The 27,376-nt window shown below is 37.3% G+C and overlaps 2 protein-coding genes across 6 annotated transcripts in view; one reads left to right on the forward strand and one right to left on the reverse strand.

Annotated features, from left to right (window-relative positions):
* The window catches only part of LOC128632970 (inactive ubiquitin carboxyl-terminal hydrolase 53), a 49,889-nt gene extending 48,454 nt beyond the window's left edge, over positions 1-1,435 (forward strand). For both annotated transcript variants that reach the window (XM_053681326.1, XM_053681327.1), the window contains one exon: positions 219-1,435. The gene's annotated coding sequence lies outside the window, so the exon portion shown is untranslated. The remainder of the gene's footprint in view (positions 1-218) is intronic.
* Positions 307-26,398, reverse strand: frem1a (Fras1 related extracellular matrix 1a). Of its 4 annotated transcripts, XM_017472999.3 has the most exons (37): positions 26,285-26,398; positions 20,936-21,321; positions 18,729-18,823; positions 18,330-18,643; positions 17,997-18,193; positions 17,570-17,893; positions 17,148-17,256; positions 16,906-17,037; positions 16,452-16,796; positions 16,213-16,355; positions 15,814-16,010; positions 15,074-15,164; positions 14,813-14,980; positions 14,381-14,589; positions 14,135-14,228; positions 13,797-14,049; positions 13,404-13,607; positions 12,518-12,703; positions 12,188-12,384; positions 11,748-11,970; positions 11,456-11,600; positions 10,469-10,610; positions 10,098-10,293; positions 9,706-9,970; positions 8,332-8,749; positions 7,685-7,886; positions 7,023-7,167; positions 6,454-6,583; positions 6,199-6,271; positions 5,867-6,016; positions 5,532-5,743; positions 5,388-5,435; positions 4,753-4,923; positions 4,468-4,599; positions 4,199-4,314; positions 4,019-4,104; positions 307-3,922 (listed from the first exon to the last, which is right to left on the reverse strand). In XM_017472999.3, the coding sequence occupies exons 2-37, from the start codon at positions 21,176-21,178 to the stop codon at positions 3,720-3,722; spliced, it is 6,558 nt and encodes a 2,185-aa protein (XP_017328488.2). In that variant the 5' UTR covers positions 21,179-21,321; positions 26,285-26,398; the 3' UTR covers positions 307-3,719. The 4 variants fall into 4 exon arrangements, 3 of the variants coding, with proteins under 3 accessions (XP_017328488.2, XP_017328489.2, XP_053537300.1); XM_017473000.3 differs by lacking the exons at positions 307-3,922; positions 4,019-4,104; positions 4,199-4,314; positions 4,468-4,599 and having other exon boundaries at positions 4,773-4,923; positions 5,388-5,452; XM_053681325.1 differs by lacking the exons at positions 307-3,922; positions 4,019-4,104; positions 4,199-4,314; ... (9 more) ...; positions 8,332-8,749; positions 9,706-9,970 and having other exon boundaries at positions 10,152-10,289.
* Positions 26,399-27,376: the final 978 nt, after the last annotated feature.

Below are 27,376 nucleotides of genomic sequence, written 5' to 3' on the forward strand. Positions count from 1 at the left end.
GTATATAAAGGGTTAATCTGATGTAAATAGCACCATTTAGCTGCTGTTGCGGAGGTTGGTTATCATCTGATATCCAGACCATTTTTGTGAATTTTTTAAACAAAACATCAAAAGGTTAAAAAATAAATATAACCTTGTATGTTTTTATTTACAGTACATACACAAATGTGAAACTGCATTTTCTAAATCTATTTTTTTTTTTTTTTTTTTTTTTACAGATGTAGAACATTTTAAAATGGACATCGTGCCAAAGAGATCAGACTCTTGCAGAGACCTGAGACACCTTTGCTCTTCATTCTCCCTTTATTTTTGCCTCAAATGAATTCAAGGAATAATTCTATTGACATTTTTGCAATTGCACATTCATGAGCCATTATAGAATGAAAGATCGATCCTCTTGTCTGTTTTTTTTTTTTTTTCTTTTTTCATTCAGTATGTTTTATGTGAGTTATTGCAGATCTCAGAATGTAGAAAACTGCTGAAAGAGCCAAGACGTGGATGAACAACTCTGTTTGCATCACTGTGTTTAGGAAAGTTTCCAGTGTAATTGGATAATAACGCATTGGTTATATTTAAATGTATGGATGATGTTTTACTTCTGCTATGTGTGATAGTCATCTCTGGAATGGGGAATGATTTAAAATATATTTTCCTATTTTTTTTTATGTTGTTGTTTTTAAGATAAATGCCAAAAAGATAAAGCCAACCCTGCTTAATGATTTCCCCCATATTAGTTTACATAGTTTTCTAATGTCTTGGATGTTGATGAAATGTTTTGGCTCTTGTATTTACCTTTCTGACTATGTCTAAGTAACTCCATCAAGCCTAAATGCACTAAACTGCATTTTCTTCAACGTGCCTGGCAGTTTTACAATCAGAAGACATTTTGTTTTACTTTATTTAGAGGGTTAAACTTGCTGCTCCGACTGTAGCAGGGGGAAGGAGAAACACTGAATTATATACTAAAGCACACAGATGAAACTGATTAAATATTACCTGGTGTCTTGATTGATTTTGCTGCATCTTTTTTGCACTATGACATGCTGATCTCCTTAAATTAATCAATTCAAGGTCACACATTTTGGACAGTGGACTGGACCTTTACTTTGTCATCTGTTATGGAAGTTAATGCGAGACAAAAATATTTGCTTGTACATGACTTTTAATTTGCTCCAAAATATATGGGTACTGTATGGTTTTATTTTAAAAGCCTTTTTAATGTCATAGACACAATGTACATTTTAAAAAATATATTTTTTATTTTTGTTAAAGTAAATTTTGTACGTTTACTAGACGGACACTAATAAAACAGTGCCTTATTTTGTATGTAAACAACAGAAAATAGCTGATTTTATTTGTGATTTCTTTGTATGTCGTTATGATTAATTTCTACTGACCAACAAATGTTTAATAAATGATTTTCATCTGATTGTAATACTGGTTCAGTGTGTTAATGGCTTTAAAATAGTTTGATAATACTTGTGATTCAGTGAGTAGGGAGTGTACAGTACTTTCTGCCTGTGATCATAGCCTGAGCAGTTTCAGTAGTATAGCTACAGGCGAATAGTGATGTCTCTTATATTTATGAGTACATAAAGCCCATAATGCATTTAAATCCCATACAAAGGATATTATACACATACAATGAGGGGAAATAAGTACTCAGAACCTTTATATTATTTTATCTAATATGCTTCCAGTGCATATATCCACTTCACATTTGCACACTTAATGCCATTTGACTTTGAAATTATGAATAGGAACGAAAAAACCTATACGGTGCTGTGAAAAATTATTTGAAATTGAATATTTATTGAAGCAAAGAAAGTTACCAACACCTATCACTCATGTGAAAAACTAATTGGCTCCTTAATCTTAGAATCTGTTTGTGCCACCTTTAGCAGCAATAACTGCAACTAAATGCTTCTGATAACTGGAGATCAGTCTTTCACTGCACTGTGGTGGAATTTTGCAGAACTGCTTTAGTTCAGGCACACTGGAGTATGAACTGCCTATTTAAGGTCCTGCCACAGCATCTAAATTGGTTCAAGTCAGGATTTTGAGTAGGCAATTCCAAAACTTACATTTTTTTGAGCCATTCAGAGGCCATTTGAGCCTATGCTTTGGATCATTGTCTTGCTGCATAATCCAGTCGCACTTGAGTTTCAACTTACAGACTTACAGACATTCTCCTTTAAATCAGCAAAGCATCCCCACACCATCACACTTCCACCACCATGCTTAACCATAGCTATGATGCTCTTTTTGTTTAATTCAGTGTTTGGTTTATGCCAGATGTAACAGGACCCCTGTCTTACAAACAGTTCCACTTTCGACTCGTCAATCCACAGAACATTCTCCCAAAAGGTTTGAGGATCATCAAGGTGTGTTTTTGAAAAATTTACACAAACCTTAATATTATTCTGGGTCAGTAGTGGTTTTCACCTTACCACCCTTTCATGGGTGCCATTTTTGCCCAGTGTCTTTTTGATGGTGGAGTCATGAACAGTGACCTTTATTGATGCAAGAGAGGCCTGTAGGTCCTTTGATGTTGTCCTTGGCTCTTTTGTGACTTGCTGGATGAGTCGTTGCTGTGCTCTTGGAGGAATTTTGGAAGGTCGGCCACTTCTGGGAAGGTTCACTACTGTGCCGAGTTTTTCCCTTTGGAGATAATGGCTCTTTGAAGTCCCAGATCCTTTGAAATAGCTTTGTAACTGTTCCAAGACTGATTTATTAACTTCATGCTGTTGAAAAAGTTCTATTTAAGTGTTGATTTGATTGAACTGGGTTTGCAGTAATCAGGCCTGATTGCGTCTAGTCCAGCTGAACCCCATTATGAATGCAGTTTCAATGATTTGGGGAATTAGTAACTATGGGGGCAAATACATTTTCACTCAGACCTAGTTGGTATTAGATAACTTTTTTGCTTCAGTAAATAACATTATTACGTAAAAACTGTATTTTATGTTTACTGAGGTTGCCTTTGTTTTATCTTAGATTTTGTTTTAATTTCTGAAACAATTTAGCATGAAATATACACAAAAACAGAAGTAATCAGTAGAGCGACAAATACTTTCACTACTATATTCTTAAGTATAAACAAAGACTGTTTAAAAATGAAATTGATAGGGAGTAAAATATTTGGACACTATATTAAAAAATATATTTAAAGGTTACAGAAACAATAAATCAAGCTCTAGATAAAAATGCTGTAAACAGTGATCTTGGACAAATTGCACCAGGGCATTGCATCATTTATAAAAGACCATTCCATTGGTTGGAAAGATATTAAATAACGAAAACAAAAGTGTCAACATATTTTTTGTCACTGTATATACATACATACATACATGAAATAATTATGCAGTAAGAAATCTATCTAGGAGAGTTTACATTTAAAGTATTGCAGTGTTGATTTTGATTACAGAAGTCATTTCAGTTTGAATGTGCATAGCTTTAGTTCTGATTGTAAAATAAAACATTGCCACACAGTTGAGGTATGAATGTCTGCATCCACTACCAAACATTTTTGAACACATACAGTCATTATAGTATACAGTGCCTCTCTAAATATTGTTATATGTTAAGAATAATATTTCACTATTTACCATCCAAATGTGAGTTATAATAAGCGCTATCATATACTGGATGGTCTCATATCATGAAGTAAACAAGTAATCTTAAGAGAGGGTATAAATTATTTGGTAATCAGTAGCAGCTCATGTTTTCACATAGCACACAAAATGGTGTCCCTTTCCAGTCTTACAATCTCTGATTTGCCATTTTGTCTTCCTCCAGACCAAAACACACTTCTTGTTGCTCTTGATTTTGGTTCGGGGTGGACCATGCCTCCAGTTGGTGTAAGTAACCGGCTCTCCATCCATCCATTCCCACTGGCCTTTACTCACCCGGTCATTCAGACCTGCACAGAGTTATCACAATTGTCCAATTTAGCATAAACATGTTCTCAATTTGCATGAATTTGTATATGAGCTGAATGGAGTGCCGAACAAATTACCAATCCAGAAGGGCTTCCTCTCACTGAAGTCCCAGAGCCAATCCATGTCCGCTTTTGATAGCACACTGACTAGGTTGCCTTGGAAGCTAGGTGAATAACAATTAGAGTTGATGACACAAGGCAGAGCTAAGAAGGAATGTAATATCTGTTGTAGGTTTGGTGTTTTGTGTTTGATCACACCTCTCTCGACAGGTCCTGGCTGCATTGTTCCATGTAGCTTTTCGCTCTGTGCTCAACAGATAGCAGTGGTGACTATGGTAAGTCCACCCCTGTGGACACTTCTGTGCATTCACAGCCTGGAAGAGTAGGGAAAAACTCCTATTAGATCATCTGTTTTTACAAAATCAGATGAATTCATTAAAAGGAATTAGATGACATGGGATTTGATGGAAATGTTACATCCAAGAGGATGAATACGTACAGTATGTTGTCTATCTTATGCTGATTACCTCATCTGTAGCAGCCCAGGGTTTCCAGGATATCCCATTGCACTGCAGGAGCTGGCCTAAGCTTGCATTGAAATGGAGAAAACCTGCCAGCTCTGGGGTGCAGACCTTAGGCTCTGGCCTAGAGAAAATATTCTGAGCACATAACCATGTATACATTGATTACATTGGGATAAACATGCACACAGATGTATTGAATTAGTTGTAAATATGCAACCTGATTGTAACATACGAATCTTATACACGACATTCTGAATGCTCTATTAATGCTCAACACTGGATTTATACCTGAGGTGCTGTGCCTCTTCGGTTAGGTGTAGGAAGTGCTGTAAGGTGGCTTGTGGTTTTGCCTGGGAGGGAACGCTGCTGCCCTCTACTGGTTACCTGCACTTGAGCCTTCTTCCCAGAGTTAAAGGCTGTAGTTTCATCCTCTACTGTCAGTGACATTATTCCATGATACTGCAATAAATATAGAGAAATGCTTTTCAAAGTTTTTTAAATAAACTGTTATATCATTTTAATGAGGGAACATTAACTGGCAGTACAGCAATAGTTTGAGAAACAGGAGATATACCACATTCATTAACTTGATTATTACAGTCATGACTATAAGTTCTGCTGCTAGAGACTGTCCCAGGACTTTTATTCACAATATGATCATAATAAACATCATTTTGTACTGTTTGACTTCACTCTTCTGTACTAGTATACTATAACAATTAAATCCACCCAGAAAAGGATGGGTTCCCTTTTGCATTGGGTTTCTCCCAAGGTTTCTTTCTCATGACATCTTAGGGAGTTTTTCCTGCGACTCATACTTCTGCCTTGTTCATTTTTAAGTGAATGAATTCAGATTGAAGTAAAGCTGCTTTGCGGCAATGTCTGTTAGTAAAAGCATGAGAAACCATGGTACATTGACTTACAGTGTAAAGAACATCAGATCCACTCTGAGTGATTGAAGAGGGTCGAATCTGTGTGTGAAAATAAGCTATTACACAAATTGCACTGGAGCGTGATATACATAGCTTACAAGAGGCACACATTTTCATATAAGAATATCAACTCACAGACTTTCCATTGCCATTGGTTCTTAGTCCTTTCTTGGAGAAGGGGGTAATAACTTGAGGCAAGTTATCGCCTCTGACAGACTCTGACCCATCTCCCAGGGTGATAGGGAAAGTCTCTACCTGGATGGAGCCATGTTTAGGGTAGGACCCTGCTTGGAGATCCTTACCCTGAAGATCTGGCCCTCTGGGAGACTGTTTCTCAGCACACTGCCCTATGGAGGCAGCCATATCCAAAAGATCATTGATTTGTAAATGTATAAAATGTAAGAAATGTACCACAAAGTTGCTCTCAGGTCTTAAACCCTCTTTGGTACTTTATTAATTTATGATCTGACCATTCTTGTTGTCCATTATCGTAATGACTGCTTTGTTGTTTCCTCTCTGTATTGCACCTACAGGGGAATTCAGTGTCACCTCAAACATCTCCTCAGCCTCCTCCAGAAAATCCTGCACAAGCTCCACCTTCCACTGCCGACTGGCCACACCTGGACATATACGGCTTTAGTATTCAGTCTGGTAAATAAGTGTTTTTAACCATCATCCTTTTGGTACTGTATATTATTAACAAAGCACTGGTGTAGTAGCTGTAGGTGACAGCAACTAAGGGTTTTATGAAAAGAAAAAGAAAAAAAAGAAAGAAAAAAAAGTATCAGCAAATGTACAGTACCAGGGTCAAACTGAATCAGAGTTGAGGGAGCTGATATGAAATCCTTTCCTATAGCTGCTGTTAGTTCCTTTACCTGATGAGTGAAAAGAACATAATCATATGTTTATTTACAACAGCTAGGCTGAGAGTTAATTTGCTCATTTATACTTTCATGTTTTCTGAAACCCGCAGGATTCATACTGGTTATAATGCACTAAAGGCCAGTTTCCCTTTGCCTTTCCTACTAATTGAAAATAGAGAGCTACATTTTTTTACCTTGAGAGTTACATATGATGAATCCTGCATATTGCCCTTCCTCTGAACTGTAAGAGAGAGTGGTCCTTTGCCTTCACACACACGATACTCTGTCTTGGTCAGCTCTACACTGGCCCAGCTGAACTCTAATCTACAGATAAAGAAACAGAAATAACGAGATGAACATTGATGGACAGTGATGGTTTTTCTCTTATTATGCCTTGAAGGTGCTGTTCACAACATTTAAAGGTTTTTTAGACATGTAATAATAATAATAATAATAATAATAATAATAATAATTTCAAGTTTTTAAAAAAAAAAAAAAACAGTGATTTGCAATATTGCTATGCAATAGTATTGACTAATTTCTTCATTTCAATCTGCTGCTTAAATGATTCTGGCCAGTCTCAAGGCACATATAGCTTCAAGGATTTGGTTGGGGAGAATGTAAATGCTTCTCTGTTTCTATTGCAATTGCAATTCATCTCACAGGCAGCAGAGGGCACTAAAATAACAAACTGCTTCTTTCAGAATGCTAGCCTTTATTATGAGCTTGTGGTATATAAGCAAACTTTTTAGCATGCGTTTACTTGTGAGATGGTCCAGTGTTGCCCAGTGGGTCAGAGACTGCAAACTCCAGACAGTCACTTAAGGCTTCCAGGGAAAGGTTAATCATATACAGAATATTCCTCTTGTTCAGATCACTTTGAGTGAACCTCTGACGCACAAACGCACCTGGCGACACAGCAGGAAGTCTGATGGTGATATAGCTTGACCAATGTTACGCTCAGTACACCATTACACAGTCAACAAACTCTCTCATATTCTTATATGCTTATTGAGCTTTGTTATAAGCAGACATAGCGGTCATCCATCCATCCATCCATCCATCCATCCATCCATTTTCTCTACCACTTATCCCACACCGGGTCAGAGGGAGCCTGGAGCCTATTCCAGGGGACTTGGAGCACAAGGCAGGGGACACTCTGGACAGGGTGCCAACCTATCACAGGGCACAGTCACACACACATTCACACAACCATTCACACACTACAGACAATTTAGAGATGCCAATCAGCCTATAACACATGTCTTTTGACTAGGGATGGAAACCCCCAAAGCATGGGAGAACATGCAAACTCTGCACACACAGGGCAGAGGCAGGATCTGAGACCCCAACCCCAGAGGTACTAACCACTAAGCCACTGACTTAGCGATAATTTTTGTAGAACTGTTTACATCATCTTCTTACCATTGGTGGCATTCTCCAAGTATCCAAAGTAAGGAGCTCTGAGTATGTGGAAGATGAGATTCCCATCTGCTGCATTCATATCCTGAGCCTTTAATTCTCTAGATGAGATAAAGATTCCATAACGTCCATCTTTTAGAAGTTCCACTTTCCACAGAGTCTCAAGCACCATCACGCGTGGAGCAGACCGGTCTAATGTTTCAATCTGAACACATACACACACATTTATGGTCAAAAATACATTTGTACCCCAAAGACCAAAGACAACCCTTACACAAATTCTCTATAGTGTATCATGAGTATAGTATTGGTACTTCTTTGAAACCCACTTTAAACATTATGATGGTTTATCTACGGTGTGTTGTGTTAATTGTATCACCAAAGCACTATTCTCAAATCTGATTGGCTAGTTGTTTTTGCTTAATCTTCTATAACAGTGCAGCTCTGAGAGTACTGCCGAAAGGTTCACAGCATCACACCACTTTGATGTTGATTATTTTCCTGTAACAGCAATGCCCCTTATGTTTTATTCCTTACTTATTACATAATCAACTCAGATACTATAGCAATGTTTGTAATAGTCAAAATGTGTCATAAAGGGGTCTTCTTTTCTACCAAAAATTCATAGGTTAACACTCAACTCTGCACACCTGTATAGAAAAGAAGACTGGATCTGTATGCGTCCTCCCTCCCACCAGGAAGCCTCTTGCCGTGCTATCAGCAGCAATGAATGTAAAACGATCAATCTGAGAAGCTCCACCTAAGTGTCTGTAAGCAACATCCAGGTCCAGTAGGTTCTGCTGTGTGAAGTTGCTCCCAGGAGCTAAGGGGAAACCTTTCACAATAATCTGTCCATACTGTGGGGGCTGCACAAGAATGAAGATCAGGCAATGGGGAGGGGTATCTGGGTCAGACAGGTGCAGGTTATCAGTGGTGATAGTAATGGTGGAACCCTGAGGAACCTGCAGACCAGCCATCTGCATGAGCGTAGGGAGAACTCTGTCTGTCATCTCAACCAAAATCTCCAGAGTACCATTACGTGTGGATTTTCCATTACTGATGACAAACCTAGAAACAATTTAGAAAAATCAAGATGTAAACAAAGAATTTGCATTCACCACAAGTTCTGTAGATTATTAGAATAAAAGGTTTCTTAAGGGATCTTCAAAGGGTATTTTGATAGTTAATGGAGCTTAGCTTCTTAAAGGAACCCTCCTTGATAGGAAACACAGGTCTCTACAAAGAACCTTTTAGGGATTTCTCTTAGAAGCACAAACAAAAGATCTTAATGAGTCTGGCCAAGAGTGTGAGGCCTGAAATTATTTCACAACCCTTTTTATTATTATTATTAATAATAATATTATTACTTATATTATTATTATTATTATTATTATTATTATTATTATTATTATTATTATTATTATACTTTATTATTTTAAAGCTATCATTTTCTGTATGGTAGACGTTAAGCATAGACACTATGCTATTAAAGGAAAATACCCTAAAACAGATGTATATACATACATAGTGTGCATCCAGAATGCAATTCAGCTATAAGACTGTTACAGCAGAGACTCAGATCAGATAGTTAGCGATCTACGAGATTACAATTGTACAATGAAGTACAATACCAGCATGAAAATGGACGCTTTGGACCCTTATTTATTTAACATACTAAAAGACTAAAGTACTGCTGCATCACTGTCTTTATGTAGAAATGAAGCAAGAGCTAAATCCCACTGCCACAACTCAGCAGGTATCAACAGGTAGTCAGCATTGTGAGTAATGTAGGAAATTATTAACCAAAGTGAAAGTAAACCAACCTGTCAAGAAGTCAAAGATGTGTTTTCTTTAAAAAAAAAAAAAAAAAAAAAAAAAAAACCTCATTACAAATTAAATCTGGGATGTCAGCGAAGGTCATGTGCTACTTATAAAGATTAATATACATTGTATAGGGTAGATTTTTCCTTTAATAGACTGATTAAACACAATATGAATGTCACAAAAACAGGCATGGTCCGTACTGTACTGTGTCTCTAGGTGAGGTAGCTCTGATGTCATGGACGTATCGCACCAGATTAGCCGCTATATCCAGCTGGCTAAAAGAGTGTATGGGAATGCCAGTGTGTTTGATGTACTCCATATGACCATGCACTGGAGGCACAGTGATCACATAGAGCAGCTCTTCTGGCCTTTCAGTGCCATCTACAGCCAGCAAGACGTCTGTAGTGATCACTACATGCTCTCCACGGCTAGCTTTCACCGGCTTTACAAACAATGCTATGTCTCCTGGAGAAAAGAAATGATGAAAATCCACATGATCTGACCTTCTATCAAATATGTATGTCAACCGTTCTAATGCATTATATTTGATGTAGCATCTAATAGCTGAGATTAAAACATTATAAACGAAAACCTTTCTGTAGCTCCTTCATAGAGATGTGGAAGTGTTGTGCAGGGGAACGGTTCCTGCCATCCTGTAGATGAAAGATGAAAAAGTCTTGTGTGTGAGCTCCAGGCTGAGCTGTGTGTACATAGCGCAGCAAATTCATATCCAGTGCTTCCTGGGAACAGTTCATTTCTGCTGTCAGTGTCCTCCAGTCCAGGCCTGCCTGAGAAGGCACCAGAGAGGTTTGCATAAATGTATGATTATATGATGACATATAATCATTGGTATTTCATAAAAATAATAGTGTACAGTTTATATGATACTGCAGAGACATAGTAATAGTCGATGTTTGTTAAAATTAAATGTAGGCTTAGGAAAAGTCTTTCTTGTGCACTGACCTTAATCTGAAGCAGGCCATGAACAGGAACACTCTCAAACACATAGATGATGTTAGTGGAGGGCGTGTCATTGTCATGGGCACTTAGAACAGCACTGGAAATAAGTCTAGCTTCTCCTGGTTCCACCTCAATCCCAGTGTTTCTGTAGCACATACACCATAGCTATTAGCTCAATTCCATCATAGAATTATTTCAGCATGCAATTATAATATGCTCAGGGGTGAAAAATACTTAATTAATTAATTCTACTTTATTTTGTTACATTTGTTACTATACTTAAGTATTATATTGGGCTATTTATACTTTACTTGTGTGTTATTGGAATTGAAGACTCTCCTATTTACAATTATCCTACCTAATTACATTCCTAAAAAAAAATACTTACTTTTTACTACTTACATTTTATTTACACCTTCAAAGTACTCATTAAAAATCCTGAAGAGTTTCTTCTCCTCTCCTCCAGCCTATAAATGTATGCTATACTCACTGTATGGACAAAAGTTTGTGGACGCCTGACCATCACAACCATGTGTGCTTGTTGAACATCCAATTCCAGATTTAGTTTGCCTTTGCTGTTATAATAACATCCACACTTCTGGGAAGGCTTTCTACTAGATTTCTGAATGTGGCTGTGGGCATTTGCTCATTCAGCCATGATGGACAAGGAGGCCTTGGGTGCTCGCTTTGTGCACGGGGGCATTGTCAGGCTGGAACAGGTTTGGGCCTGTTAGTTCCAGTGAAGGGAAATTGTAACTTTACAGCAAAGAAAGACATTCTATACATTTGTATGCTTCCAATTTTCTGCCAACAAATTGGGGAAGACCCACATATGGGTCTAATGGTCAGGTGTCCACATACGTTTGACTGAATACTTCAAATTTTAGATAAGATTTTACACATTATCTATACCTTCACTTCACCACTTCAATTATTTTCTCTGTGTGTAGAAAGAAAAAAGACAGAGTACTTTCATTTTGTATCAGATACCTAATGATACATGGCTTCTCATCATTGATAGGCACCACTTTGACCAATATGTCCCTCTGGAGCTGGTGCTTTCCATCAGACAGCTGGATGATGAAGCTGTCCTGCTCACTCTCTGAGTCATCATGCAAATACATCAGCATCATACCTGTGAGGACAGTCACCAAGAGGTTCAAAATCTGCTGTACATGTCACAGAATGTAATAATGACCAGAGTTTCTGACTGTCTGAATGATTGGTTAATTGATTAATTGATTGATTGGTTAGTTCATTTGCTCATTCGTTCATTTATTACCATTTCTGAGATCTTCCATGGTGAAGACTTGGACATGAACCTCTGTTCCATGATTCTGGATGGATCTTCTATAATGGGCCACATCATTACCATGAAGCCCGCCCATGATAGCCCCATGTTGGGGCTGCTGGATGATGCGAAATGTTAATCGATCTCTGGGAACATCCAAATCCACAGCATTAATAATGGAGGCATCTAACTCCTTCATGTCTCCCTCTCGGACCTGCAAAACACATCTCCATATTTACTACTATGAAAAAGACTGACAGAAGTTTCTTTAATATGATGTACAGTAACACATTTTTTTTTAAATATCATATCTTTTTCATAATCTATACACTGCATATTCCATGGGTTTGGTCCTAAGGAGTCCATATTAGCCAGGAGAAAAACTCAAATATTAAATCATTTGTATATTTTAGCAATTATTTTAGGCTCACACTAATGTTCCTGGCTATGAAATCTGGGCTTTCATCATTTGTTGGCTTGATGATGATGTAGAAGGGGATTGCAGAGGATTGGTGTTTGCCATCAGAGATGTATAGCATAAACTGGTCAGCAGTGGGTTCAGTCCTTTGGTGTTGGGACTGCACATAGTTTATGTGTCCATTCAGTACATCCCTATAGGAAAAAGAGGCTGAGAGACAGAGAATATGAAAGCTTTCAATGTTGGTTAGTGTTTATTTACTTAAAGTTTTCAACTTAAGACACAATTCTGGGTAAGCCTTCACTAGCGGCCTTTTGAAAACCATTTCTGTGAGAGCACTGACCAATACTGATTCCCATGTTGCTCTTCTCAAACCCCGGACTAGGCAGAATGTTCTCAATATAGCCAAACTGTGGTGGAGACACCAATACAAGCTGCAGGTCCTCCAGAGGAGTGTCCTGGTCAGAGGCTCCAATATGTGCTACAGTGATGGAGGTAGAGCCTCCTTCATCCACCTGAAGCACTTCACCTGAGGAGAGGGAAAGAATTTTTCATGGAGAATAAGCCCACTATTATTATTATTATTATTATTATTATTATTATTATTATATCAAATGCTATCACATATCTCTTGTTTGAATTATAGATATATGTTATGCTAAACATATATGATTACCTAAGCACATCTACCTTATATTTACACTACTCTGACCTTTTTATCAGGTACCCTAAAATATAGGTGCATATATAGGTGTGGATATACTGCCTATAGCACATTTGTTGCTATGTAAAAACTGTTAAGCCCCCATACCCTGTACTTCATTGAAAGAGGACCATATGACCAATGCTGAACAGATATGCCAATTCCAATTCTCAACATATCAGTGACTCTAACAGGGTAGTGAGACGTTAATGTGTGATGCAGTCATAAAGAGTGGCTGTACTTGTACACCTACTACACAAAGTGTATCTGCTGTATATCGTTTGTGTACCTCAGTGTAAGTAGCCAAATCTGTGCCAAATCCTTTCTATGTTAAATACCCATTTTACTACTTAAATGTAGCTTTATTTCAACAAGTACAGCATTTATTATTTAAAAAGAACATATTACTTATGGAAAGACAGTATGCTTTAATACTCCTTTCTTACAGTTTGAAGTCTGCTTAAATCACTTTCAATAAATTAAAGATTATTTGCTTTGCAATTAGAATTGATCAAACAGGATATACCAATAACAATGAATGGTGGCTGGTTGTCCACAGGATAAACAGTAATATTGAGGTCATAGATTAACAAGGAGTCCTGGGGATGTTTTGTTTGCCTGTTAAACTGAGGAGGTCTGTCAAAGCAGCATGACGGAACTGGAGCCGTCTGTTCATCAGAGATTACGAATGTAATGGTGTCACGACGAGGGAGCAATCCAACCTCCAGACCTTTGGAATGTTATTTGTATTAGTAACAGTTCTCATTTCAGACACCATAAAACCACGATGCATTCCAATACAGACCAATATTTTGCAAGTCTGCAAGAGGTCTAAATATGTTTTAATTATTATAAAGAGCAATAGGTGAAATATTGTTGCATAATACAGATAAGAAGAGAGAAGGGGTAGTTTTAATACCTGTGTGTTTGTAGCTGATGATCCTGGCCTCTATATCTTCTTGAAAGAACCTGTCTACCACTATACCGTTCTTTAGCACTACACCATGATATGGCTGACGAGCAATCAGATAGGTCAGTTTGCTGTCATCACTATCAACATCTGTTGCACAGATGTACTCTATGGTGATCACAACATCCTGTCCCTCTGCACACTCTAGAACAGTCTTCAAGCCTGGCACCAGTGCTGGCATTTCATCATTGACTAGTGTTACCTGTCAATGAATATAAAAGTTAGATATCATTTACTAATAGTTAATGTTAATGAACACAATGAGTAATTTTTAAAAATTTTTTTACCTTAATATGTAAAACAAAGTCAACTGAATTCACCCCATCTGTGGCTATACATTTAATGTTATCTTCCTCTGTCTCTGAACTATCATGGCGATATCTGTGTGGGGAAAATGCACATACTTGAAATTCATTCATAAGTTAATAATACCAATTATGCAAATTTGCAAGAAAATGAAAAAAAAAAAAAAAAAAACAACTCTGATCCTGCTAATAATTGAAAATGGTGAATGAAATCCTGACATGTCTGACCTAACTTTTAGACTTTTCAGGTCTCTAACAGTGAAAGTCTGGCCTTGACTCAGGGGTACACCATCCAGATACACGTCCCCATGCTGAGGTCTTCTCTTCAGCGCCACACGTAGTGAGTCCTCCAGAGAATCCACATCAGTCAGGTGCAAGTGATCTGCACTGACCCAGCATTCTCCCCCTTCATCCACAGTTAACTGGTTCATGTGCACCTAAGAATCAAACAAAACACCATTATTCAAACCTGCATGTAGCCACTTTTCATTTGACCATTTTTGTGTATGCTTCACATAAACATGATGTAGCATAGCATTGTTTGACAACAAATCAGTGCAACTGTCAGTGAAGGTTTCCTGTCAAATAAATAACATATATTCTATTTAATGCACACTGTTCAATCAAATTGTGTTGTCTGAACAGATGGCTTGGGGGTACCTCTGGGGATTGGTTGTCTACTGGCAGGACTGTAATATTGAAACAGATTCCAGTCGTAGTTCGGCCCTGCTCACTGGTTACAGACAGCACAAATTGAATATGCTGAGGATAAGGCCCAATATCTTGGAAAGGCGGCATGTAAGCCACTTTCATGTAGTTGACGGTATGCTAGTGGGAAGGAAGAAAGTTGTTAGCATTTGCACCCCCATAAACAGCCAAACTGTGAGAAAAGGAACAAACCATTTATTTTTATTTTTTTACCTGTGTGAAAAGTCTAAGCACGGGGGCATTGGGATCCTTAGCCAATTTTGGGATGCTGTCAACCAGGAACAACCGCCCTGCATCATGTCCCCTAGCAAGCATAAGTAGGTAAATAAGTTTTTACGTGCAAAACATATTAATAAACCCCAACATGACAGCAAATCATAAAATGATTATAAGTTATCATAAGTTAGATCCATATTGAATATTGCATGCTCATTTGAGAGAATGAATTGCACTTCTTCAGTATGTTATCTAATTGGTCTAGTGAAAACTGATTTCATTCAGAGTTACTTATATTATTACACTTAGACATGCTTATTTCTTCTGTATAACAATGCTTCCTTTAAGTAGGTTTTAAGCATTTATATACTGTTATTAATGCTGTGCCAAGTTGACAGCATATGAAAAATAACATCATATGAATGCCCTTGATAAAAAAATAAGCAACAATAAAAGCATCAGTAGATTAATTTAGGTGCATTATTTTTTCTCTTAGTCTAAGCAAACTCCAGTTTTCTATTTTCTGCACTTTCTCAGATTAATTCGCACTGTAGCTAATCAGCAAAGAGCATGTGATGTCCCTTTCCATTTTCAGGTAAAGCTGTTGTGTTTTTGGTTTTGCTGTTGTGTTTCCAAATTTGATGCTGTAGTAGTTTTAATTTGTTAATGTGTTTTGCACTTAACAGCCAACATAATATTGATCTTAAGATCTTTGAAAAATATCTGCTACCACCTACCCATATGTGGTAGTGTAGAAAGGTGGGGTGGTAACAGTGTAGGTAAGCTCACAGTCTGGCGACTCAACATCAACAAAGTGCAACTGCTTCTTGGTTAAATATACCACATCTGTCTCTTTGACTATCAGATGTCGAGTTACTCCTGGGGCCTCTTTAGGTGGCTGATCTGGGACAGGTTGAATTTGAATCACAATGACCTGCAAACGATGTCAAATTTAAAAATAAATAAATAGAATATGTATTGGAATTAATTCATATCCATATTTGAAATCCAATGTGAAATGTCATATTAAGCAGTAGAAGGGCCTTATCAAATAATTAATGTGTCTGGTGGCAGTGATAGCAGAATTCCCAGACTGAGTTTACAGGATTGGTGTTGGACGTGTCAACAAATTATACCTGAGGCTCTGAGAGATTGGGAGGATCATGGAAGTCAGATAACACCACTTCAAAAGAGTCATCAAATACTTCATTGCCAAAGTGCCTGTAGTAGATGATGGAATGAAAGAGATCCTTTTGTAGAAAACGCATCACAGGATATCCTACAAAGAAAACATGAATCCCCCAAGATGTTAGACAGCATATGTAGCTGTCAAAGACTAAGATAAGTAGCTGATTTATAAAAAGCTATTTTTAACCTGTAATTCCTGGACCTGGCAACTTCATGATCTCCCCTGCTTGAGGAGGCTTAGTGATATTGAATAAGATGTAGTCATCACTGGAGTCCGTGTCTGATGCTTGAAGTATTGAACCTCTAAGAAGAGCTGTTTGTCCCTCAGAAAGTTCCAGGACCATATTGGTGATGAGGAACGGTGGACTGTCATCCTTGGGTAAGATGTTGATGGGGAACTTATGTCTGGTTTGGTGGCGGCCATCAGTGATCCGAAAGACCACAAAGTCTTTGGTGGTATCGCTGTCATCATGATAATAGCGCACCACTCCAGCCGTGATGTCACTTACAGTGAACATGAACCCTTTTCCACCTAAAATATATTAATTTTAGTCAACCACTAATGCGGTATAAAGGGATGATGGTCTTTTCAGGATAACTGTATCAATAATTAATGTAGGAACAAATGATTATTTGTACACCTCTGACTGTTAGTCTTCCATGCTGTAAGCCATCCACAGTGATGATTCTTACAGCCTTTAGATCATCGTTGTCCACAATTTGCAGCTGATCCCACGTGATGGGCCGAGACTGCCCTTCCAGGAGACTGAGACCTTTGAAAATTTCAGCAGTGTTAGAATCTGTGGTCAGGAAAATTATTTACACAAAGTAAACTGTTGACAAATGTAGTTAAACTTGTGTTCCATCAGGAGAAAATACTCACCCATGTTCCATGACACTCTTGGTGCATTTGTGTCTGCTGTCCTGACTGACACATGTACTATAATAGGTGAACTTTTCTCAAAGTAGAAATCATGGACTTCAAGCTCTACCTAATTGAGTAAAGGCTAAAGGATTAGTGACAAACTACCAACATGTTTGATTACACTTTTAGGAAGAAAATTATTCAAACCTTCAAAGTTCTATAGTATGACATTGCAGGTTCTATTTAGAACTGATAAGCAGAGAGTTTACCTATCAGAGGGCTGCAAAAAGAAAGCTATGAACACTTAACTAACCAACCAACCAAGTACTCTTAAAGAACTAAGAGTGTAAATTGTACATTATGCAGCAAAATTATCCCAATTGTGAGTAAATGTGCTTTTATGAATGAAGTTGGTATCTTGTACAGTGTCTAGAAGGTACCTCATAGTTCCTGCGTTGTGTATGGCTGGAATTTGGAGGCTGGAAGCTGATAAGCATTTCATTGAGGTCCACCCAGGTGAAAGATGAGATGGGCTTGGTGTGATCAGACAAATGAGTGATGAAGCCCTCACTTGGAGGCTTGGTGATATTGAACACCAGCCTGTTCTTTGGGGTCTCAGCATCTACTGCATCAAGAATGGCTGTGGACAGTGAAGTCAGGATGAACTGATCCACTTCCAGGATGAACATGGACATGAAGGCAGGCTTTGGGGGCTGGTTGGGAACAGACTCTTTAATGGTCACAGGGATCCAGGCTTGTTCTGACTGGATGATTAAAACACATAATTTAATATCACAATGTGTGATGAGATAATAAGCGTAACAAGTGACTGGCTTGCACACTGGTCCATGCTTTTGGCATATATACCTGGATTATGCTCCTGCTCCTTGTGTCTGTGAGATCCAGTTTGATAGCAATGTAATCAATATCAGGTGATGGAGGATCAGTATGCTGATAGCGAATGCCCATCATTAAGAATTCTTCGCAAGACACTTTTGTAATTGTCACCAATTTTAGTCCTTTTAAACAGTCTTCACTCTTGCATTTGGATCTGGCTTTATTTTCTGAAGAAAGTGTACAAAAAATATCCACGAAAAACGTGGCTCAAATGTGTACTTAATTGGCCAAGAACTGTGCTATGCTGGCTCTAAACAGTATATTTAGTATATAGTGTATAGCTCACACAGGAAGATGTCATACCTAATTGTTGTCGAATTGAGACAAAGCTGTCTGGCTCATCTCCTCTTGGCCCTTCTAGCTTGTCAGGTTCACCAGTGACCAGCTGACCATGTCCAGGTAGACCAGAGTCTGGTGTCATCACCCTAATAGTACACTCTATGTTGGGCCGATGCTCATAGTGGAAGGACATCACATTGCCATCAAGCATATTGGAAAGGCCATAGAACTCTGGAACTTGCAATGTCTGTGGTCCCAACTTTATAACATTACAGTCAGGTTCCATGATCTCAATATGGAGTGAGAACAGTTCACTATATGTCTCTGTCTCTGTGAATCTAAAATACAAAACATTTAAGATTTTAAGTAAATTTCTTAAGATTTTAAGTAAATTATTACACCATTTATAAACAAAACACATACCTGTACAATCGAAGTTTGACAGTATCTTCTTTTAAAATAGGACAGCCATTATGCGTATATTTCACCTCATCAGCCAAATAGTGGCAGTCAAAAACCTGGTGAAAGAATAGCAGTTAAGAAACACACATAAAATCCATTTCATTAGACTTTGCAAAAATATGTTAAATTAGCAGATAATAATGCTATAATAATGCAACATAAAAGGCCAGCTTTTTCATAGCCCTTTCTGAAACTATTGCAAGGTGTGGTAATACACCTCATTCCCAAAGTGCTTTTGCAAGTCACGTGAAAATAAGAATTAAAAACAGCATTAAAAAAAAACAAAAAACTGTTGTTTCATCTGGATTTTTAACAGGATGCAGCCATGAAGAATTTTTATGTTTCACTTTAGGTTAAATTGCTTGCGGCCACTTTATGGGAATAATTGCAAACAAAAATAATTGTTTGCACCATTTAAAAGACTTTAAAACCTTAATGATGTCAATTTATGTTTAAGAGAATGCCTGGGGAATACCGTAACCACAGTGTAAAGAAAAGATAAAAATCATCCCCTTTGTCCATCCAGTTTGAATTGATGCTGCTATGTGATATTACTGTTTGATATTTACATGCCATGTTGTCATGGACAAATAGAGCATTCTTCACCTCAAACCTACAGTCAGACTGTAAACCACTTCAAACTGTGGTCACACAGCATTTTAATGACATCTTTCAGAACAAGTTTATTTTTATGTTTTAAATTATAAATAATCCAAATTTGCCGGAAACAATCTGCCAACCCTGCTATATATGCATGCTTTTCAGCTAAAATTCAACCTTAAGAAAAAAATCAATGCAATCTCTGCAGGCTTTCTTAATAAAAGAAAAAGAGGAAATAGAGCAGTTATGTTTTCACTGTTAAGCGGTGGAAGATACTGGATTAAATTACATCACCAGCTTTCCCCGTGATAATTCAACGACTAAAATACTTACATATTTTATCTAATCTTGTCTATTCTTTTGTGTCATCTAGAATTAGTAACAGACTATTCATTAAATAGCCATTAATATATATTTTTTAAATCTACGTTACTACAGAAACTTTAAATATGCCTAGAACAATACAACAAACCTGTGGCACAGTGTCATTTTACAAGTGAGTGTTGATCTGTCACCACATTCTCATTTATCCAGTAAGTTCACTGTGTATGCTGAAGGTAGATCTAGATGGCCAGACTTTTAAATGTTAAATGTGAATTATACCTGCATTGATCTTGTTTCAACTATACTAAATCTGACCCAGGTGCTTTTCTTCACAGACAAGCAGGCTATAATGATATTTATGTGTGGATATCTTTTCTATTAGCATGCTTAGTTTCATGGTTAACACTTTACAAAACTGTTCAATAACGTATAGGTATTTCTGCAGTGACTAATCAGGAACAAATGAGTAGTACTACATTGACACCCAAATTACTAATGAATACTGGGTATTTACTCAGTAAGTAATAATAACGTGAGGACTAGCACATAGCTAGTCATTAGTAATTAGTTATCATGTGTTTCACTTTACAGTACTGTTCCAGATCCTCATTATCCCCTAATGAAAGATACAGTGACACTTCAGTCATTATCTAACATGTACAAATTACTTACTCAGTAATATCTGGAAAAGATATAAAAGTAAGAAATAGAGTCATATATTTATGAACCAGGTTGTGATTGATGGTTATCCAGAAGTATTACTGACACACTCGTGCAAAATTGAATGATGGGAGGTAAGAAATGTAAGAAATGAACAGGCTACTTTGCATCAGCTAGCAGTTCTGTAGCAGTTTTCCAGGATTGCTTAGTTCACAACAAAGTACAAAACTATTACTTGATTATTACATACAGAGTAACTGCCCAGTATCCATTAGTAGTTAATAGGAATTAATATTGCACCACTCATTCATTCCTGCTTAGTCCCTGCATAGTTACCTGTAGGTTATTGAACCGTATTTTAAAGTGTTACCATTTTGTGTACAAAGCCTGTGGGGTCTTGCACTTCCAGATGTTAACAGCAAAAAAGATGAATTTAACCAGTTGAAACTGAGAGAAAATGACAACTTCTCTTCAGTTAAGGCAGAACTGATAATTAACTGGACTAAGTATTCAGCTCAGACTTTTCAAGCATAAATCAGTATGTTCTGAGATATGAACAGAGAGTTTAAAAATAGGGATAATACCTGTGGGGACAGTGTGCCAACACGTTGGGTAATAGGTTCATTCAGAACCACTTCCAGCTTGCAGGTATCCCTCTCTCTGGGTATGTGGAATTGCAGATCTCCTTCCTGCAAGAAAGCTGACTGTCCTCTCTTCACCCGCAGGCCATGGTTGGTCTTCACCAGGGAGCACATGCAAAAGTGCAAAAGTCCCAGCAAAAGCAGAAACCAAAATGGCCACATACGAGTCCTTTGTTGAAGAACCATTCTTGGTTCCTCATATATATTTTCAGTTAGATGAAATTCCGTTTTTTTTTTTTTTTTTTTTTATGCTTTGCTTCAAACTGGATGATTTATATCCCTCTTTTCTTAAGACATGTTCTGTATATTATCACATGTTCAGGGAAGATCTGTAAGTAAAAAAAAAAGGAAATTACATATGCATACAGTATATTTGCTGTGTTTTTGCTTATTATAGTAATGTTAAAGTTAACTTTTTTTTTAACTTCAAGCAAGAATGCATATACAGAAGGAAAAAAAAATTAAGCTTGTGGATGTGAATAAACCAATGGAAAGCATTGGCTCCTAGATGCAGTGCAATGGACACTAAAAACATTTCCTCCTATCTTTGAGAAATACTTCACTGGCAGTTCCCCTTGACATGTTTGTGGAGAGACAGGAAAATACAGCCCAGTCTCAATGAGGTGAGATGTCAAGTAGAAAAATGACCTTAAGTCCTAGACTAGCATTCATGGGGAAGTGGGCTGTATAATCTGTCAGCTTAGAAAACACAGCTACAGTAAATAGGGTTAATTTCTCCAACTACAGTTAATTGCCAAAACCTCAAAGACATGATAAATGGCTTCCCCTTTCCTGTTGCATGTATATGGTTTAAGTAATTCTTGTCATGAGTTATGCTGCATTACACAACTTGAGCTAAAATAAATGTGACTGTTAGTTCAGTGATGTACAAATATAGATATTGTAGTTGATATTTGCAAAGCTGAGATCAATATCAGAGTTACATGACTATACTAACCAGTGTGAAAGCATTTAAATGCTTTAAGCTATAAGCTTTGCCTGGTACTAAAACTTTTTGTTGGTCTGTCATGTGGAAATGATTTTGTGAAGTTTGATATCATCACTGCTCTCTTAAACACTCCAGTTGTATAATGCAGCTGCTATTACATACATCTACTCTAAACAAGATAACAATTTAGTCTCCATAAGGTTTTATTTAAAACCACTTTATAAATGACATTGTGGTTGATAAATACACAGATGCCATGCAAAAAATCTAACATTGAAAAGATATGTAAAATATTATTCCACTGAGATCAATCTACAAGCTTTCAAGGTTTAGTGGTGACTAAATGTGATGTAGTATTTGCAAAATGTTCAGCACTCACTTGAGTGCTCTCCAGGATGACAGTTTGTTGTGAATAATTGCGTAGGAAGTATTGTAATGAGTGTAAAAAGTTTTGTATGTATCAGTATGCATTACTCAATTTCCGATATGCTTGTCACTGTCCAACTGTGATGAATCCCATAGCACTGAAATATGTTGGTTATGAATTTTGCCTTAACTGAAACATGTCTGATACTGGGAAACAGACATTCCCCCAAGCCTAAACTATTGTTAAACTCACTTCCAGTCTTTCTTTTAGAATGACATCATACTTTTCATTGAATGCACATGTTAACACCTGGCTGTTCACACACATGGTACACATTTAAAGTCTCCTAAACAAGTATCCTTAAGGTAAATATGCCATTATCATTTTAAAATCTATTCTATTTTTATAATATAGTATTTTTTATTGTTTTTTTGTAAAGAGTGAATAGTTAACAATGTTATTCAGTTTTATTTATATGAGTATATAAGAAGAATGAAAAACAGAGTAGATTTTGGATCTGAGATTTTATTCAATTCTTCTCTTCTTAACCAACCTTAGGATTATCCTCGTGAACTCTTCAAGAACATGTTCTATAGTGTTTCTAACCTCAGCTCCTATGTGGAGGAACACTTAAACGACTTCTTTCACTTGTTTTTCCAAGCACTGATCATAGATTTCTACCTGTCCTAAAACACCACAGACGTTCCAGATGACCACAAGATCAAGCTCCAAACATGATATTTTATAGCTTTTCAAACTAATGACCAAAGACAGGATCCTCTGTAATTCATGTTTCCTCAGTGCCAAAACTTATTACACTTGATGGAAAGCAGCATGACTGGACCAAAAAAACTACCATGAATGGCTGGAGTCCAGAGAAGCACAGCATGCCGTGGAGACCAGCAGATTTGACTCACTCATCAACTTAGTTTAGGATAAGAGAGGGAGATAGGATGAAATGCCAAAAATGTGGTTTGAACCAGAATCCTTGGTTTAGTGTCTTACTTTTTTGTTTGTCAATTAGGTGTTGTTAATGGAAATCACAAAGCAAAGGTGCCTTGTAAATATTTTTAGGTGGGATAGAATTACATTTCTGGTTGGCATTGGTAGACTGTGAACATCCGTTTTAGTCCTTGACCCACCTTTTCACTAATGCAAAACCAGTAAAAGTTGTTTTCAATTTTAAATTGTTTCAGACTCCACAGTGAGAAATTTAATCAAAGCTTGTCTGAGCCTAAGAAACTAAATTAATAACGCAGTGGTACACCCATTCCTTGTGTTTAAGGATTACTGTAGAAAACTAATTTTCAGTCCAGAAAGAGCAAAAAAAAAAAAAAAAAAAATATGGGTAAAAGAAGAAAAGTCTAGAAAAGCCACCAAAAAACATTAGACTAACTCCAACATGATAAGCAGTGAAGCCAATTTCTGGAGACCTAATGTAAGCTGAGCCTACATAGCACTGCAGGCCAGGATGCCTATAACAGAGAGAGGATTAAGTGTGAGGTCGGTGGGTTATTCACCAAAAAGGGCCAAATTCCAAACTGTGCTTGGGGCAGATTAGAAGTGGGACCTTTCCCATCTTTAAAGTCCTCACTGACAACATTGTGCTTAATCAATCTTTGGGCTTGCTATAGAATAAATATCCCTCCCTAAGTCTGCCAAAAAACAAACACCACAGGCCACTGGTGTCAACGATTCACAAAACCAAAAACTGTGTGGATTTTTTCTACAGAACAATGAACAAATAAAAAAATATATATCTTTCTTATACATTACGTGATTGTTGCCTTAAAGCACAGATCTTATCTGGCTAAATGTTGGAGGTAGGGATGAGGGTAAGCAAACTTATAATGTAACATAATATATACTACATCCATCTGAAATAAAAATGCTACTACCAGTTCTAGTGTTTTTTTAATGATAAATGATGAGTAGATACTGTATGATGAGTATCTGCCTATTGAATAATGGTACTAATTGGTGCAGATAATAACACAAAATGTTTTTTTTAAAGTCCAAATGAACAGAATTTTTTTTCAGCTTATGATATAATATAAAGGAAAGGGGGAAAAATGTCCATCCAAAGCCCAGCTGTGCTGTACAATAGAAAATACAAAGCCTCTTTCCACCACATTCCCAACACTTTACCTGATCACACAACAAGATCTCACAGTTCCCAAACCACAAACATTGTTCTTCAGAACAAGACTCAACATGTAAAGACATCATCTATGATTATACCATTATCCTTGTTTAGGGTGATCTCGCAAAGGTTTGGACCAAGTTCAACAACCCATCGTTGAAAGAGCTCCATGAGCTCAATACTATATATGAGGTCTGCATAGGGCAGCTTACTTGGAAATCCATTCATGATTTGTACCTCCTATTTAGTAAAAATCTTGAAACCAGGCTTAACATTTGAATCAACGATAGTAAAGTTAAATTGTAAAAACTATACATAACATTTGTACTTGACTACCCTGAAAAAAAGAGTGTACATTTCCTAAATATTTTACACATTTAAATATTTTTAGTAGTTAACAGCTCCTACCCTGTACTTAATTAAAGTCAGCGTATTAGAATTGGATACATTTAGTGTGGAATGAAAATATCTTACACTTTTATGGAATATGTAACTCAATTGACCTACTTCCCATATGCAGAAAAGTACATGTGGGCTTACAATACATGTTGGTTACAATTAGTAATGAGATTTAGAAGTTCTGAACTAAAGGAAACTAAAGGTAGGCAGGGTGGGTGGCCGGCAGTCTGCATGCTCCCTGAATGGTTGCATCTTAGCCTCAAATTCCATTCAAGCATGTAGGGGCAGAGTTTTCAGCATCAAAATGTATTGAAAAATAAATAAATTAAATTAAAAACACAACTCTGACAATATGTCCTGATTAAACACATGCTTGACTACTTGTTTGACTAAAAGTCTTGCTATTAGACTTTATGTATAATACATTGTGAGGTTTGAGCATCATGAAACCCTACTTTCAAAGAAGAATGCACTCAACATCTCTTGCAGTGTAAAGCGCTTGGGTATAATTTACACTACAGCAAAGCAAAGTCTAACTTCCAGAAGACACAATTTTGGGTCATACAGAGAAAAACATGTGGTGTTCCTCTCTTGACAAGCACGCTCTATCCACAGCTGGTAACAAGTGGAGACAATGGCTGGAGCCTGAAAAATCGGAAGCCTGTTCTTCACAGCGCTGAGCCCTGCTTCTCATCTCACTAATGACAGGGTCCCAGACAGCCAACTCTTTCCAAAGCAAAGATGAGTAAAGCACAAAGGGGTGTAAGGGGGGAGGCAAAAAGGCTGCTTCTCCTCTTTCTAAATAGCCTCAGTCTCCATTTTTTTGGCAGAATACCAGGATAGCCTTGTCCAGTGTGCAGAAATGTTAAGGACTCCTGGGCAAAAAGGCCAGTGCCAAATCCAAGTGGAGGTTGTGCACTTGTCTTAAGAATACTGCTTAGGTTTACACTTGACTCTGACCCTGTGAAACTATGAAGAATGTCCCTATATCCCAAATGTGGTCAAGACTGACGTTAGTATTATAATGGCTAAAGTAGACCAGTTAAAGATGGATTTGTGAGCAATCAAAAATAATTACAAAAAAAGTGTGTTAATATCAAAATAACACCAAGAAGGAAATATTCATACCACGTCTCATTAAAGCCCTTGTGTTGTTGGGGGGTTTTTTTGTCAGGAAAAGAAAAATACCAAAGATTATTTCAATGAAATGTTAAGTGCCACAAACGCAAATAGTACAAGAACACTTTCTATTATTCTTTTATGAGCTTTCTACTTTATCATCATGTTATTTTAGCAACAAATCTCTGCTTGACAGCTGTCAATGGATGTGTGGCTTTTCTAAACCAGTCATCCTCCACTGAATTAATTTCCATCATCATTCCTGCACGTATCATTCTAAGACATAGACGCAAGAACAAACAATTGTGTTCTTACCTAAAGCACAAACAGCAACTCTCTATCTCCAAAAACATGCTACTGCCCCAGAGCACTCCTCTAGCTTACACAGCAACTGTCTAATTGAGCAAAGAGCCTTGAGCAGCTTGCACAGAGACAGAGGGAGGGAAGAGGGAGGCAGTCTGTGTGAGCACAGGGGAGGGAATCAGAGATGTTGTCCCACTCCACAGAGTCCAGAGGGAGGAGTACATGGAAGTACAGAGTCTCCTAACAAAGGGAGAAATGCAGAAGCAAGCAGAATAGAGACACAAACACAGACAATGTAAGATTAAAGAGAATAGAATAGTGAATGTTTTCAGGATTGCAGGACATGACAAAGCCTGCAACATTAATTAAAGACTGAAGGAAGACTGCTGGATCTTTCATCATAACTGAACAGGAATGCAGACAGAAAGTGTACATGGATTTCAAAACTACCTTTACTATAGGTTAATGTTGTGGGAACAAATGTGAATTTGTTTATTTCTGTACTTTTTTGCTGTATGAATTCCACTCAGGCCATGAGAGAGATTTGTATTGCTGGGATCAAGGCAAATGTGACAAACATTTTCTTTCTGAAACCACCATCAGCTAACTATTCAACAGCAAAACCAAAATGATTGCGTGTAAATGAAGTATGTTATGGTTAAACCAACAGCTGACAAGCCTAGACACATTTCTGGCACAAGTTTCCTGTGCCATGTGACCTTTGACTTAGAAATGGCTGCCAGTTAACAGCTCAACAATATCTTATCAAGAAGAATAACGCTCTGTATTTAGTGGATGATTAATGAGGAAGAGAGACAAGCTATAACTGGGGAGAAAAAAGCTAATTAGAAAATTAAGTATAAAAACATATAAAAAGATATAAAAGCAGAAAATTACAGAACTTTACACAATAATCACTGATAATTACTGATTTAAAAAAACAGTTGTTGCATGCAAAGTAACACCAATTGCTTGCAGAAAGGAACCCCCCCCCCTCTCCATAACCCCCACTCACCCAACCCCATACAATGCCTCCCTACTTACAGGAAAGGAGTCTTTATGTACATACAACCTATTATCTACTTCTTTCACTCCCTGGGGCTT

Source organism: Ictalurus punctatus, chromosome 7 (genome assembly GCF_001660625.3).
Source record: "Ictalurus punctatus breed USDA103 chromosome 7, Coco_2.0, whole genome shotgun sequence".
In the NCBI taxonomy this organism is placed as follows: domain Eukaryota; kingdom Metazoa; phylum Chordata; class Actinopteri; order Siluriformes; family Ictaluridae; genus Ictalurus; species Ictalurus punctatus.